Source organism: Crinia signifera, chromosome 3, assembly GCF_055691185.1.
Source record: "Crinia signifera chromosome 3, ASM5569118v1, whole genome shotgun sequence".
Classification (NCBI taxonomy): Eukaryota; Metazoa; Chordata; class Amphibia; order Anura; family Myobatrachidae; genus Crinia; species Crinia signifera.
The window spans coordinates 145,294,520-145,311,789 of NC_139219.1; the positions used below are offsets into that span (position 1 = coordinate 145,294,520).

The following is a 17,270-nucleotide window of genomic DNA, read 5'->3' on the forward strand; positions in this document are numbered from 1 at the left end:
CCCCAATTTCTCCCGAGTACGGCAATGCCTGACATGTGACCAAAAAATACCAGTTGGGTGCATGGCAGGACTCAGAAGGGAAGGAGTGATTTTTGGATTTTGCGGCTCAGATTCTGGTGGAATGAATGGTGGGTGCTATGTGGCATTAGCAAGACCCCCGAAGCACGGTGAAATTATGAACCTAATATTCCATAGATGTGTGGTATAATTTAAAACACTCCTTTATACATAGGCCGGGTTTGTCGGGGCAAGTGTCACACTGGAAAATAGTTTGCTTTCTTATTCCCTTTTTATAGCAAACTTTGCACCTTTTTTGTGTCCTGCCCTTTTTTCCAGTGGAGGGGATTTCATCAGGAAAATGCTGCCCTGGTACAATACGGGGGCCAGTACTAGAAGTACTGGGGCCCTCTGCCTGCTGGTTCCCAAATATTAGGCCCTTTATGACTTCCTCTTGAAAGTGCATAAATGTCCCCCTCTGGCCGGTAGAACGGAATAGCACGTAAGCGTTATACAGTGCCATCTGGATGATATACACGGCCACCTTCTTGTACCAGATTTTTGTTTTCCGCAGGGCACTGTACGGCTTCAGTACCTGATCTGAAAGATCCACTCCGCCCATGTACCTATTGTAATCCAGGATACAATTAGGTTTTGAGGTGTGGGTACTGGTACCTCGTACAGGGACGGAGGTGGTACTGTCTCCGTGAATTGTTGTCAGTATAAGGACATCCCTCTTGTCCTTATATTTGACCAACAACATATTTTCGTTGCATATTCCCCTGCTTTCACCCCTTCTCATTACTTGGGCAATGTGCGTTTTTGGGAGGCCTCTTTGGTTCTTGCGCACAGTACCGCAAGCTGCTGTACCTCTTGAACCAAGGGCCTTAAACAGGGGGATGCTAGTGTAAAAGTTATCCACATAGAGGTGATAACCTTTATCCAGGAAGGGGTGCACTAAATCCCAGACAATTTTCCCACTAACACCTACGAGGGAGGGGGGGCATTCTGGCGGTTCAATTCTTGAATCCTTCCCTTCATAAACCCTAAACCTGTGGGTGTACCCTGAGGTGCTTTCACACAGTTTATACATTTTTATGCCATACCTTGCCCTCTTACTGGGAAGGTACTGGCGGAATTTAACCCTTCCTTTAAAATGTATAAGGGACTCGTCGATACAAATAAATTTTTCAGGGATGTACACCTCTTCAAATTTGGCACTGAAATGATCAATGACCGGCCTGACTTTGAATAGCCGGTCAAAGGTGGGATCATCTCTGGGTGGGCACTGTGCATTATCGGTGTAATGTATGAATTTAAGAATTGTCTCAAATCGAGTCCGGGGCATGGCCATACGGTAAAATGGAGTACTGTACAGAACATCTGTACTCCAATATTGCCTAATTTCTGGCTTTTTTACTATGCCCATATGAAACACCAGACCCCAAAACGTCATCATCTCTACTGCATCTACAGGGGTCCACCTAGCAAATGATGACGTGGGGTTTTGAGCAATAAACTGCTGGGCATATAAATTAGTTTGGTCCACCATTAAATTTATAAAATCATCAGAGAAAAATAATTTGAAAAAGTCAATTTCTCTGAGACCTGTGGAATCAAATTGGATTCCTGGCATGGCCAAAAACTCAGGAACCTGGGGCTCAAAATTGTCTGGTGGTGGGGTCCATACTAGATCAATTATTGGGGGGGGAATCTCAGCTGATCTACGGGGGCGTCTTTGAGGGGGTCCCTCATCAGCAGAGGAGGAAGAGGAGCTTAAGGCAAATCCTTCAAATTCCCCGCTTGCATCACTGGCTGTGTCAGAGTCAGAAGCAAGCATGGCATATGCCTCCTCCACTGAATACATTCTCCTGGATGATTGGGAGGACATTTGGGAGGACATTTGGGAGGACATTTGGGATGCCATTTTTATTTTTGTGTTACCGGTAGTGAAATGTTTCAACACGTGTATAGTGTAGGGGGGGGCACAAACTTTATTTCAATCCGGGGGGTATGTAGTGTGTAGTGTGTATGTAGTGCAGAAAAAAAAAAAAATACTTTATACCAATAAAAAAAAAAAAAAATGAAGGTGTTAAAAAAAAAAAAAATGAAGGGGTTAAAAAAAAAAAAAAGGAAGGGGTTAAAAAAAAAAAAGGTCCTGCGCCAAAAATTGAGCACAGATGTTGGTCAGTAACGTCTGTCACTGAACAGCGCTCAAAGGCAACAGGAATTTGATCAAAAAAAAAAAAAAATAGATCAACCCTGTGCCGAAAAAGATGATCAGTGATGTACGTCACTGATCAGCGCACAGCGGCCACAGGACACCCACAAAATCACAGTGTGTGTAAAAAAAAAAATTAAAAAAATACCCCACAGCACACACACAAAAAAAAAAGGTGATCAGTGATGCGACACTGATTACCAGTGAGGTGCAGCAGGTGCACAACCTTTGGTGCAACTGACAGGTATATATAAAAAAAAAAAAACCTCTGTACCCCCAAAAAAGTTGCTGATCACCTCAGATATAGTGATCAGCACAAAAGGCGGGGACAGCAGACACAAAATTTAGCACTCTCTATCACTATCTCTCTCTATCTCTCTATCTCTCACTATCTATCACTATCTATCACTCTATGACACTGCAGCAGCAGCACTGACAGGTATATCTATATATTAAAAAAAACCTGCGCCCCCAAAAAGTTGCTGATCAGTTAATTTATACTGATCAGCACAAAAGGAGGGGGCAGCAGTCAGTTATATAAAAAATATATAGCACAATCTGTCACTATCTCTCTCTATCTCTCTCTATCTCTCTCTCTCTATCTCTCTCTATCTCTCTATAACTATCACACTGCAGCAGCACAAAATATAGCACTCTGTCAGTAGGCCTCTCTCTCTATCTCTCTCTCTCTCTCTCTCTCTCTATCTATAACTATATCACACTGCAGCAGCACAAAATATAGCACTCTCTGACACTATCTCTCTCTCTATCTCTCTCTATCTCTCTCTATCTCTCTCTCTCTATCTCTCTCTATCTCTCTCTATCTATCTCTCTATCTCTCTATCTATCTAGCTAGTACACTGCAGCAGCACAATTTCACAGGAAGGCACAATTATTGAACAGGATCCAGGAAGCAATCAGCAGCGATCAGGTAAGTATTGCAGCAAGTATTCTGGTCAGTATGGCGGCAGGGGGGTACGGTGACCGCACTGCACGCTTTCCAGACCGGAATGGCGTCTGCAGTGCAGTCACCGTTAGTTTAAATCCCCCTCCTTGGCTGTGATTGGTCCGTCGGACCGACGGACCAATCACGGCCTTTGGGGGCGGGCGGGGTGAGGTGGGGTGACACCAGTGTCACCCTTACACCCCGCGGTGATTGGTGCTGTACTTTACAGCACCAATCACCTCTGATCCCGTGTCACCGGCGAACGTTATTCGCCGGTGACACAGGAAAACGCTGTGAATGGCTGTTCACACTGAACAGCCAATCACAGCGATCGCCGACGGGGGGGCGGCATCGCAGCCCCCCCGGGGCATGCACGGACATGTCTGCTGTCAGGGACAGCAGACATGTTGAAACTGTCACCGCGTCTATAGACGCGGTGACAGTTTAAATCCATGACGTACATTTACGCCATGTGTCGGGAAGTGCTTCCCGACCATGACGTAAATGTACGTCAAATGTCGGGAAGGGGTTAAGCAATCGATTGGCGATCCCTATTAATTGTTGATTGGGATTGCCAAAAGGGGGAGCCCACACATCTAAAATTAATTGTGGCAATCATCTCCAGATCTCAGGATTGTCACAATTAATTGCTGATGTATGGGGCCCATTACTCCTCAGCGCCAGCTACATCAATATCCTCCTCCTCGTGTACAACATTGACACCTTCAATCTAAAATTCAGGAACTGGACTGTGTGTGATCCTTCCAGCATATGCAGAGGGCGTGTAAATGGTGGAAGGAGCCACCTCTTCCCATACAGTAATGGGTAGGTCAGGCATCGCAACCACCAACACACATGGACTCTCCTTGTGGATTTGTGATACCATGTTTTTAGAAGGCACAGTTGTTTGCTGTGTTTTTGATGACAGAATAACTCTTTTACATTTTCTAGCGAGGGTGGGGGAGGGGTTAGATCATCGTGTGAAGCTCAACCACTAGTCATGAACATAGGCCAGGGGATAAGCCGTTCCTTGCCACTCTGTGTCATAAATGGCATATTGGCAGGCTTACGTTTCTCCTCAAACGATTGACATTTCTTTTTTTTTCTACGTTTTACTGAACTTTTAGGATTTTACATGCCCTTTACATGATTGGGCATCGGCCTTGGCATAGGACGTTGATGGCATTTCATGTTCTATGTCATGACTAGTGGCAGCAGCTTCAGGACTAGTAGGAAGTTGTTCTTGTTCTTTCTCTATTTTCCTCCAAATTTTGGTTCTCTATTATCTTTCTGGAGTATCACTGGACTAGAATTATATCATACAGTTGTATCACTGGATTGGATTTACAGTATACAGCAGTATCACTGCACTTTAACAGCAGTATCGCTGGACTGGAATTATACAGCTGTATCACTGGACATTAACAGCAATACCACTGGACAGAATTTATGCAGCAGTATCACTGGACTGGAATTAAGCAGCAGTATCACTGGACTGGAATTATACAGCTGTATCACTGGACTCTAAGGGCGGTACCAATGGACTTTATCAGCAGTACCACTGTGCTGAATTTATGCAGCAAAATAACTGGACTATAATTATACAGCAGTATCACTGGACTGGAATTAAGCAGCAGTATCACTGGATTGGAATTATGCAGGAGTATCACTGGGCTGGACTTTAATGGCAGTGTTGCTGGACTGGACCAATGCAGCAGTATCACTGGACTTTAATGATAGTACCACTGGATTTTAACAGCAGTACCACTGGTACTTGACATTTGCAGCAGTATTACTGGACTGGACTTTAATGGCAGTACCACTGGACTGGAATTATGCAGCAGTATCACTGGACTGGACGTATGCAGCAGCATCACTGGACTGGACATTAAAGGCAGCAGTATCACTGGACTTAAACAGCAGTACCACTGGACTTTAATGGCAGTACCACCGTAGTGGACTTATGCAGCAGTATCACTGGACTGGACATTAAGGGCAGCAGTATCTCTAGAGTGAACTTATATACAGCATGATCACTGGACTAGACTCAGCAGGACACCACACCAACACAGTACACCCTTCCTCTCCCCTCCCCTCTCCTAAGCTGGAGTGAGGAAATGGTGCTGTCCACCCACCCGCATGTATAGGTTCTGCGCCTGGATGGGAAATCCCAGGGCAGATTCCCCTAATCCAAACTCGCATATCCCTAATAAAAATGTTCTTAATAAATTTGATATTATTTAAATTAGAGTTATTCAGACTAATAATACCATATATATAGTATAACATTATGGATATAAGAACAAACTACTGCTATTAGATTTCATATGTAACTACCCAGTTTGCTTTATCCCTATTTCTAATTGTAAAGAGCAACGAATCCTGCTGCACTGTAAAGGAACTGTTAAGAAATAAAATAAATAACTACATTTGCAAAAATTAAACCGGGAACTACAGTAGGAATGGGAATACAAGGTTACATTAATAACGATCCCTTAGCCTATGATATTAGTATTTAGTATAAGTAATGATAGTCATTTTTATATATTGTGTAATGCAAAGACAAGATTTAAAAGATCTTTTTATTCTAATAGTTAATTCCAAATGTATTTCTGTATTAATCATTTTAAACCACAAAAAAAATTGTTATTTTATATTTTATTTGGCAAAATATAAAATGTTAATGAAAATGTAATATAGAAATATTTTTTTTAAATGATATATTCAGTATACTCTCAAGAGCCCCATTTAGAATACTTTTTTATATCTTGTTTATAAGGCTGCTATGGCGTTCAGCATAAATTATATAATAAGCCACATTGTACTTCATAAAATTATATCACTTTCAGTAATTGTTGTTTGTATATTCTTGATATCGTTTAATAAATTCCACTTATTTCTGGTAACATTACCTAACATTGCACGCTAATGATTTTTCCTTTTTGTGGATGATGAAACGAGACACTTTTTTCACATAATCCTTCTTGGTGGGTGAACTATACATCTCATAGTAAACAAACCTGACAATATAGATTACATAAAATAAGCATTAGTAAGAAATGTACATGGCAGAAATACATTACAGAACATCCATTTGGTATTGCTGTACTGCTTGCACTGCTGTATCTTTTATTTTGTAGATGTTATTATATAATAATTCAGTGAAGTAGTAATCAAGGCGAGAAGCTTATCAAAAACATTATTACATATATCCAAAGAATAACAAAACCTAAAATGCTTTTTTAAGTGAACGTGATTTGTGTAGCCAAGATCCTATCGTAGTACAATAATCTTGAGTATAGTGCCCTCTACTGTTTGCCAAAGAATTTGTAGAAAGTTTAGATTTTTTTGTGTTACAATTACCCATCCCCAGTGGTGTAAGTTTGCCCCAGTTGCCCGGAGGCAAGATTAATATTTTAATATTTGTGCCCCCCTCCCCACACACACAACCTTAAATTTACATTATATATATATATTTTCTGAAATGTATGTGCTCTATATATATATATATATATATATATATATATATATATATATATATATATATATATATATATTTAGAGAGAAAGGTAGAGAGATAGAAAAAGAGAACACATATTTCAGTACTCCATTACAAAAGAGATATTGACAGTTTTCATTTAACTGATTTAAACTTGCAGGGGAGGAGAATTTCCCCCTTGGGAGCAGGAGCCCGGCGGCAGATGCCTCCATTGCCTGCCAGAGTTCTGCCTCTGCCCATCCCACATAGAGACTATATATAAAAATTATATTTAATGCATTTAAATAAAATGTGTTGTAAATGAAGAGCCAGTGACACAATGGCCCTTATTCAGATCTAAGCGGTAACGGCCGCTTGCGGCCGTTCCGCCGATGGTGTCGCTCTGCGCATGTGCAGAGGTCACTCTGCGCATGTGCAGGCGAAATCGCCGCACATTTTTTTTGACCGGCGCAAAGGGGGTGGATAGGGGCGTGAGGGGCTACTAAGCCTCATTTCCCTATGCATACGCCCCGCGTTTCATGGGCGTTCCCATGCAAACGCGGGGCGTATGCATGGTAATGAGGCCGTGACGCGTGGGTACAGGGCGGGCATCTGACATCGCCGGATGTCAGCTGCCCGCCCCCATACAAGATTTCACACGGACAAGTGTCCGTGTGGTCTTGTGTTGCGGGACCTGGTGGAGCGTGCGGCCCTGCATTCGATGTTCGGCGACCATCGAATGCAGGGGCTGCTCCCACCATGGAGGAGGCGTATCCCCGTACACATTCATGCGGATCGCCACATGTCCGCGTACGGACGGCCGTGGCGATCCGTATGGAAGGCGGGGATTCGCCTGGTGCGGTCAGAGCCGCATATGCGGCTCCGGCCGCACCGATCAGAATAAAGGCCAATGTCTTGATTCCATAAGCCATTCAGAGTAACCAAAGGACCTTATTCTGTCCTTCTGCCACCTACCTGCACCCATGTGTGAGAATTCCAGGAGTCAGTGCTACTTACATTAAGCATGCTGTGTAGAAGCAACCTGTGTAAATTACCTATGCCTAACACAGTATTGACCCTTATGTTATATAATATGCATTACAGTTATGCCCCTGACACTGTAGTTTGCCCTATACAGTAAGGTTCCACGCACAATATTATGTCCCCGCAGTTAAGTCCCCAATAAACAGAAATAGTAACAACAGAAAAGTCACACAGCGCAGAACTTACAGGACATGGGCATGGTTAATACATATTGCTGCATTATTATACCAAATAGGCAGCAGGGCAACAGCACCAACATTTAAGTTTCCAATGTAGGCATTGGGGAGTAGATGATGGTATAAGTAAGGGAAGGAAAAGCACATGAGGAAAGAGGGCCATGCTCATGAGAGCTTACTGTATAAAGCAGGGATGGGAAACCTTCGGCCCTCCAGATGTTGTTGAACTACACATCCCAGCATGCTCTGCAACAGTTTTAGTATGGCCAAATAGCAAAACTGTAGCAGGGCATGCTGGGGTGTGCAGTTCAACAACAGCTGGAGGGCCGAAGGTTCCCCATCCCTGGTATAAAGGATGGAGCAGACAGAAAGAGAAACAGAGAGACCATAAGCAAATGCAGAGGGGGAGGGGGCAGTTGCCTGGAAACCACCCTTCCCTAGTGCATAACCAGCTAACACTATATGCAGTATAAAGGGCGGAATGGCGCTGCTAAATACATACCTCCCATTTTCATCACTAAGGGGGCATGGCAAGTACAGTGTGAGCTGCTGGCATGACTCCTGCCCCTCTGTGTCACATGATTAGACATACCCTCCAAAATTTGAAGGGCAAAAATCCGTACACATTCGGAAAGGGGGCGTGGCCAATGGGAAAAGGGGCATGGCCTCCCCTTTCTGAATGTGTACTGGATATATATATATATATATATATATATATAGTAATCCAATGGTCGACACAGTCGAAATGACGGCACTCAGGAGACTGTTATGTGAATTCAACAAATTTGTATTGCGGTATAGAGGGGCAATACAAATTTGTTGAATTCACATAACAGTCTCCTGAGTGCCGTCATTTCGACTGTGTCGACCATTGGATTACTATTGTATCATTCCGTTCTGGCACCAGGAGCAAGCTGTCCAGATGACTTATTGAGTGCCGGCAGTGCTTGGAATTGTATATATATATATATATATATATATATATATATATATATATATATATATATGTATATGTATATGTGCTGTGTTGGTTACAGCACACAGCTTTCTATACACTGCATATGACACTAGGGGGCAGATGTATGATCCGTCGATATGGGGGAGAAGGGGTATTAGCGCACGTTATGTGCACTGATACCGCTTCTCCCCCATGTATGAAGCAGCCAGCTATGCGCCCCTGTCCATATTGGCGCTGCTATCAAAATGATAGCAGGCCGAATGTATGAACGGTCAGCATCGCTGACCGTTCCGCACGAAGCCTGCTTTGGCTTCGCCAGCATCAGGCTGGCGAAGCCCTATCTAAACAGCAGGGACAGCACTGTCCCTGCTGTTAGGTCTGGGCTGCGCTGGGGATCTCGCGTGAACAGCGAGATCCCGCGCATGCCCAGTGCGGCCGGCCGGGGGACAGGAGATAGCGCATCAGTATTAACTGATGCGCTATCTCCAGAAAGGGACATCGCTGAAGGGGGGAGTTAACGCTCCCCCGCTTCGGCAGACAAGATGTTAATACATCTTGTCGATGTCCCTTCCTGCTTCGCCTCGCTATTGAGGCGAAGCAGGAAGTATCATAGCGGCGCGATAAGCGCTGCTATGATACATCTGCCCCACTGACCCATGGAGGTTCCCACAGAGTGCCCCCCTGCTCTTGTGTGCTGCAGTTACCTTTGTTGGCCATTTCCCAGGCCACCTCAAACAGCACCTGATGCAGTTGAGCTCATGTCACATGGTGGCTTGGTGGGCTGCTGCCATATTAAATAAGTATATGTAATATACTTATTTAATAAATAAGCTTATTAAATATACTTATTTAATATGCCAGCAGCCCACCAAGCCACCATGTGACATGAGCTGCAGGCAAACAGGTGCGTCACACGATGCTGGATAGTTAAGACTGGAGATTTAGTCAAAGTGCAGCCTAGCCACCTACTTGCTGCACTGTACTGCCTAGATCTGATGTGCTGAATAACATGTTGCAGGCTCTGTGCGGTCCACTGTAGAACTTGATGTCGAGATCGATCCCCCGTCACGCGCGCCAGGGCTGGCCACCGCACCCCTCTCCCTCAGTCTGCGCATGTGCAGACAATGAGGGCTGAGAAATGTCCTTTCCCCTGTGCAGTGTGCGTGGTGCAGGCGCGTGACATCATTAATGCACTCCTGGGAATGGAGGGGGAGAGGGGAAACCCGGTGCACCAGACAGCACACGGGAGCTCAGCCAGGAGGAATGAATCGCGGCGCACACAATGAGTGACAAAATCGGTACAAACTATATTTGCCGGTACAGACTGTTAAAAAATGTTACTGAACCGGCAAATTCGGTACAGTTGGAGGGTATGGATTAGATTCTGTGCACATGCTCAGCAGACGTGTGTACACTGAGCAAGCAGGTATCTGTTTTCGGCATAATCTGCCATTCATGGTTGTTTGAAGAGGTGACAGAGCCAATGGCAGGAGAAAACTTGATCTGTCAGTGGGGTTCCTGGGTAGTTAAATACCCCTTGCATGCGGCACTGGCCTCACCGAGTGGTGACACCACAGTAACATGATCTGGGTGCAGCACTATAACATGAAGTGCAGATCCCGACTCCTATCCATGTGTCGGTCATGTTGGCATAATGAATGTCGGTATATTGACTCTCAGTCAATGGATGTCGGTATAATGACCGTTGGTAAAACGTTTGTCATTAAATTCAGTGCTACCTGTTTATACGATTATGGACGTGAAACTAGCTGTTGGAGCCAGGTGCTGGGGGACCCCTACTCTTTTTATCCCCGGTATTTTTGTAACCAGGACTGGTCCAAGAGCCCAGTGCTGGTTGCAGAAATACAGAGGACCCCTATTCATTTTGTCACTTGCATTTCTGGAACCATCCCAGGCTCTTTGGATTTATATAGTTATTTTTTTCCCTATTTTATTACAAAAGCATCGCACAGATCTGACTGATTCACAAAATGCTTCAGGCTCCAAATACAAATGAGCAAGGCTGCCAAGAGGGGGGGGGGGGGGGTGCTAATTACCCGGGCCCAGGCTTGCTGGAGGGGCCCTGGTTCGGCGCTCCCCCCCCCTCCTTACCTTCCATCTCCGTTCCTCCTGGGCAGCAGCAACACACATCTACAGCATGTGCTGTGCTGACAGTGCGAGACGCCATGAGCCTGCTGTCAGCACAGCACATGCTGTAGGTGTGTGCTGCTGCTGAGGTTTGAGGGACGACTTTAGAGTGTTTTTCATCCACCTTAAACATTTTGGGGGCATAGCCTAATCGCGTGAGGTGGTCACACCTTTCACGATTCGACCACGCCGCCAAAATTTTACCGGGTATATTTCTCGGCTGCCCTGCGAATGAGTTTCACATCAACAAATACAAATCTTTAAAATTCGTCAGCTAAGTAAATTTGCCAAATTCTCAGGCCCTTTTTTCAAGATGATCACGGCCGATCCCGTTGGTACCCAGTCGTACTGGGGATTGGTCATGATCGCCTTCTTAGTAAATTTCCCCAAATATGTTGAACCAGAAAATATGACCAGGTTAAAAATTCCCATTTTAATAATGACTAATAAGATTGGATTCAAACGATTTGCTGATCAGGAAAGAGGGGGTGTGGATTATTAGATTGATGGTGTCTAGGTCGACAGTCAATGGGTCAACTTCTATTGGTCGACATACACTAGGTCGGCATTGACAAAAGGTTGACAAAAGCAAAAGATCGACATGAATATGGTCAACACAAGTTTTTAGTGTTTATTTGGAGTCTACAGTATTTCAACATATGTCAACTTGGAACGCTAATTAGTTTAACACACAGGGCCGGCTCTACCACTAGGCAGCTTTAGGCAGCTGCCTAGGGGAGCCAGGATCTAGGGGGGCGCCACCAAGTCTGCCTATCAAAATATCAAGGATGTCTGTGAGGATCCTTGTTGTACTTAACGACCTCACCTCCATACTTTATCTTGAGGCATACTTCCCTATTTTGCTGCCCCCTTCCTGTACTCTGTTGTGGGTGGCAAAGGAGAGGGTTCTGGGGTCCCCCAGAGAAAGCAGGGGTCTTGTCCACCTGCCTGGGTGGCTGGGAGGACCACTGAATTATGGAAGGCTCCCTGCCATTCCAGAATGTTAGGCAAGTATGTATTAAGGGGTTGGAAAATTGTTATAGGTGGCAGTATGGTGGGGGGGGGGTGGGGGGGGGGGGCGGCAGTAGGTTGAAGTTTTGCCTAGGGTGCTGAGAAGCCTTACACCGGCCCTGTTAACACATCTCCTTGCATGGTTCGCTATGCTTCGGCCTCAGTGCCTTGCAGTGAACGGACAATATTATAATCTCACTCTATGCCAACATGGATGGTGAAGTAAGAACAAGTAATTTTTTAAAAAAATCATGAAAAATCTGTCGACATATTCACGTGTCAACCATTGGCATGCCAACATTTTGTTTGTGTGGACATTTTGTCAATGTCAACCTAATGCATGTCGTGTCGACCTATCAACCGGAACCAGGAAAGAGGATTACCACTTTGCACTCCAGTGGATTTAATCAAATTCTGAATGACCAGGTTTGCGCAACATGACCTTTCCTGTGTGTACTGGTGTAATCAATGATAGAGGCTATATTAAATTGGATGTTGTGAATATGACACTATGGGGCAGATGTATTAAGCCTTAACAAGAGATAAATGCAAGGGTGATAAAGAGAGATAAACATCCAGCCAATCACCTGCTAACTGCCATGTTACAGGCTGTGTTTGAAAAAAGTCAGTAAGCTGATTGGCTGAACGTTTATCTCTCTTTATCACCCTTGCATTTATCTCTTGTTAAGGCTTAATAGATCTGCCCCTATGAATACAAACAACCTACCCACTTGTATGCGGATGATAGCAAAGTTAGAAGCTTAGAAATCGATACAGGAGGATTTACAGTAAGATGCACCCTTGTGGGACCTTTGGACTTGGGCACAGTATTCTTGTAGTACATTTAGTCCCTCCAAGATGTCCGTAATCTGTGCCAATTGGTAATAGCTGGCAAACCTCCTATTAGATCCCAAATTGAGACATTTCTTGTAAAGAATAAGGTCCTTGAACTGTGCTTGCTTGAAAGCATATGAGCTGGAATGAAGTGTCAGTAATGGTGTTCCTTCTCTGAATAAATAAATATTAATACATGGAAAGAAAAACAGGAAATACAACATATCAGACTGCATTGCATGTATTGTATGTTTATATTTAAAAAATATATATTTTTGGTGTAGACTTGTCTGCTATAAAATAATTGCTCCCATACAATGTAAATATATAAGATGCACTCTGTTATGTAGTCTCTAATGCAGGGGATCCAAACAGTCTTCAAGGCACACTAATGCTGGTACACACTAGGCAATGTGTAGCCCATGAGACATCATTATCAACAGGAACCCAGCAGGGAGAGGGCATCGGCAAGTGCACACACACTTGCCAATACCAGCATGGCCCTTTTTTGCAATGTTCTCTGTAGTATTGTAAGTACAGGCGATGGGGGATGTCACAGGTGGGAGCACCAATCATCAGCAACATAGAGCATACACACTAGACGATATTTAGATTTTGCCGTTCTGACCCACCGGATTTGGCAAAATAGTTAAAAATATTGTATAATATGTACCAAGAATAACAGCCTAGGTTTAAGGATAGCCATACCTAAGCACAGGTGACTCAATTAGTACCTCAGTTACTTTAATTATCTTTATTCAAGCATGGATAATACAAAAAATTGGACTGTTAGTGTGCCTTGAGGACCATGGTTGGGAATCACTTCTCTAAAAGCTTGTCCCATACAGCTGGATTTCATGGGCAACATATAAATATCATGATCTATAAAGTGCTGCAGAATATGTGTGTGCTATATAAATACCTGTTATTAAAGAAATCAATTGAGTTAGCTCTTTTTGTGCATATGGCCCAGTAATGTTCAGTCATTCCTGAAATGTCGATCCAGAAATAACATGCTTAGCTGGCAAAAAGGTACTGCTTTCCTAGCATGGCGCCCGTCTCATTGATTGTATGCCTTAAGTTTAAGATACTTAAGGCATACCATCAACGCGATGGACCCGATTTTTTAATCTCAGGGATCTTATGCATCCATAAGATGCATGAGATCCATGAGATAAAAAATCATGAGCCCCCAATAACCATTGTTAACGCCACCAGCACTATCAACGCCAACCCGAAGAGTGGCGAGCACAGCGAGCCCGCGAGGGGCGGCGGTACGCGTCCTCCGACCTTTTCATACCCCCACTATCCACGTCGGCGTGGAGTTGATTTTATATAGTGTGGCGAGCGCAGTGAGCCACGAGCCCGAAGCGTGGCGAGCGCAGCGAGCCCCGCGGACTACTTTACATGTATTCCGCATGCGCTCGCCATGCTTCGAGCTCGGGGGCTTGCTGCGCTCGCCACAATATATAAAATCAACTCTACGCCGACGTGGATAGTGGGGGTATGAAAAGGTCGGAGGACGTGTACCGCCGCCCCTCGCGGGCTTGCTGCACTCGCCACGCTTCGGGTTGGCGTCAATAGTGGGGTGGCGTTAACAATGGTGGGGCCATTTCACCCATGAGGTGGGTTAGCAACTAAATTGAGGTTTTGGGGCCTTTTTACATTGATTCCAATGTAAAAATCTCGTCGATTGCGTCGATTGCATCATCTCATGCATCTTATGCCGCACAAACACATAAGATGCACGAGATGCTTGAGATATCAGCCCCACACATACAATCTAGATCGTGGGCGCGGTGCTAGGAAAGCAGTACCGGCAAAAATAATTAAGAAAATTTACAGAACATGACCTGATAAGTTCTCTGCCTACTGTATGTCTAGAAGATAAAGTGAAGAGCGATAAAGTATCAATCAGCTCCTAACTGTCATGTTACAGTCCATGTTTGAAAATGACAGTACTTTATCTCTCTCTAAAACTTAGAAAATATTCCCTTATATCTCTCTTCATGGCTTTATAAATGTACACAATCATCTCATATATTCATGTGCCAAGTGCTATGGCAATACACCTACAAAAGATGGGTTCTTATTTCTAATTCACAGTCCAGGCAAAAATCAAATATAAAACTCAACAAAAACACAACGCATCGATTGTTTGTTTTTTATTTATTCCTGCAACAAATATTAGCTGCTGACTGCAGCTTTTTCCTGTTTTATAGATCAATTTGGTCAAGAATAAGGAAATCATCCCAATTGAAGATTTCATAGAACTACTTTTTTTTTAACCAAAATTACATTATAACACACAAACACTGTCTTGTCTTTAAGGCACAACACATCATTATGCATATTCTGATTGCCAAACCTATAAAAGAGACAGTATGATAATCTTTTTAGATCTTACCACCCGCTTCCCAACCATCCCGCCCCCAGCAAAAAAAGGAAGGAAAAAAAAAAACGTTACATCCACTTTCAAAATCAGCTGCTAATAAAATCACAGTAAATTATTATTTGTTTTTGTCAATAATTTACACAAAATTACAGGTCTAGACATGATTGTCATCATATAGTTGGAGTGCATACTAAATTCAGATTTTCCGGGTTAGGTAGGTTTATGTCTGCGTCACACCTCAGTGCTGAGAATGAGATCCCATGATGAGGAATGTTGACCACCACCTCTTCGGTCGGAAAGCACATGCCGATCTTCATTAGAGTACTGGACATCTGCTCTTCTCAGTGGTCTTCCATCTACCGATGCTTGTATCTGTCCTAGACTTAGCGTCTCTGCGTAGCACTCGGTGACTTCTCTGCCCCTCTTTTAGCAGTCTGAATTATTTGCCATTGCTGTTGAGTTTCTAGATACTTTATTTTTTTAAGACAGTCCATGTGAGTAAAAAGCCTGAGGCATTAAATCACACATAAAAATTCAGTGTGTACTTAAAATATATATATTTATGTACATATTAAAAAAGGCCGTCCAAGTTGCAAATAGCTACAAATATTCTAGTTCCAGTGCTTGATGTAGAGCCAAAAGATCCGAGTGACTTGATATTCTCCAAAAAGGCATGTTATTCTGCAGTGGGAATAAAGAGGTGCAACACAAGCATTAGTGACAGCCTAGCAAAAAATACCTGCAATTTAGCAAATACACATACAGTATACAAAGTGAGTGTCCGCTCTGCCCTATTGGTTGTCAGAACTACAGTACACACTGATAATTTCCTGCAAACTGAATGCGGCCATATTTGGACCATAAGTGTCTGACTTGAGTTAATGGATTACAATATAATCTTGGTAAACACATATATTTGTTATACACGCTATATAACTGCTATTTTATGTTTTACAATGTTTGATCACATCAATAGGGGCCATTACTGACTGTAGACTGTGTGTACTCCATAGACCACACATCTACAGGAGACTCCAATGTAAACATTTATCTTGCCCTTCCACTTGTGATGCTGAATGGGTATAATGGTGTGTTTATGGGGCAGGTGCAGAGAGGGTGTGTGTAGGTGAGGGATCTGTGGCCTATGCAGGGTAGTATATATATATATATATATATATATATATATATATGCACAAAGATATAGCTGCTATGAGAAGAAACTCTTGAACCAAGGTTAATGTTGGTGCAAGTGAGCACAGTAAAAGGATCTTTGAATCTTTTGTTTAGTTTGGCTCTGACTGAAGGGAAGCATTTAGGGGTCTATTCATTATCGGGGCTCCCAGTAATCCAATGCAAGTTGCAATGGTGGATACTAACCCGCCGGAGAAATTCCACATGGCTGTGCTTCAGATATCAGCCATCCCCGCTATCTATGTCAACACTACATAGCTGTAGCTGAGAAAATTAGCACTGCTGAGTCACACAGTGTGCATTCACGAATGTGGGTTCACGCATGAGCACAAAGAACCTGACACCTGGCTGGAGGAGCTGAATCGGGGTGGAGGGATCTGATTGGATAAAAGGAGCAGGGGTCTGGCAACAAACACCATAAGATGGCAAAAGTCCCTGAAGTTGAGTCCCTGCAGTTTGAAGTTTTAGAGCTTGATCATTTTAGTCCCATACAAGTAAATGGGGACAGCAGGCCAGACTGATATATTTTTTAAATCTCCTGCATTACCTTTATAATGAATGGCCCTGACAATTTCTAGAAAAGCAGATGCCGCCTTGGAGAAGAAGCAGCATTCGGCTCTGTACTACAAAATGGGGCCGTGTCACCTCCACTTTGTAGGTGTGACAGGACCGGGGTCTGCATCATTGGACGCAGGATGACTCATGCCTTAATATAAACATTGCAAAATGAGACGCAGCACTCAGATCTTGCAAAGTCCCTGCAGATGAGCAATTAGGCCAACACCATGAGTATCTTTTATTGGTAATAAATTTTAATTTGAACTATTTCTTGAAATGCAAAAAATAATGTTAAAGTTATTTAAAATATGAA

General features: G+C 43.5%; 1 protein-coding gene across 10 annotated transcripts in view; it reads right to left on the minus strand.

Moving 5' to 3' along the window:
- Positions 1–14,963: 14,963 nt before the first annotated feature.
- EYA4 (EYA transcriptional coactivator and phosphatase 4) overlaps positions 14,964–17,270 on the minus strand; it is a 274,048-nt gene continuing 271,741 nt past the window's right edge. For all 10 annotated transcript variants that reach the window (XM_083176667.1, XM_083176666.1, XM_083176664.1 and 7 more), the window contains one exon: positions 14,964–15,889. In XM_083176667.1, the coding sequence (XP_083032793.1) occupies positions 15,809–15,889 (81 nt within the window). In that variant the 3' untranslated portion in view covers positions 14,964–15,808. The remainder of the gene's footprint in view (positions 15,890–17,270) is intronic.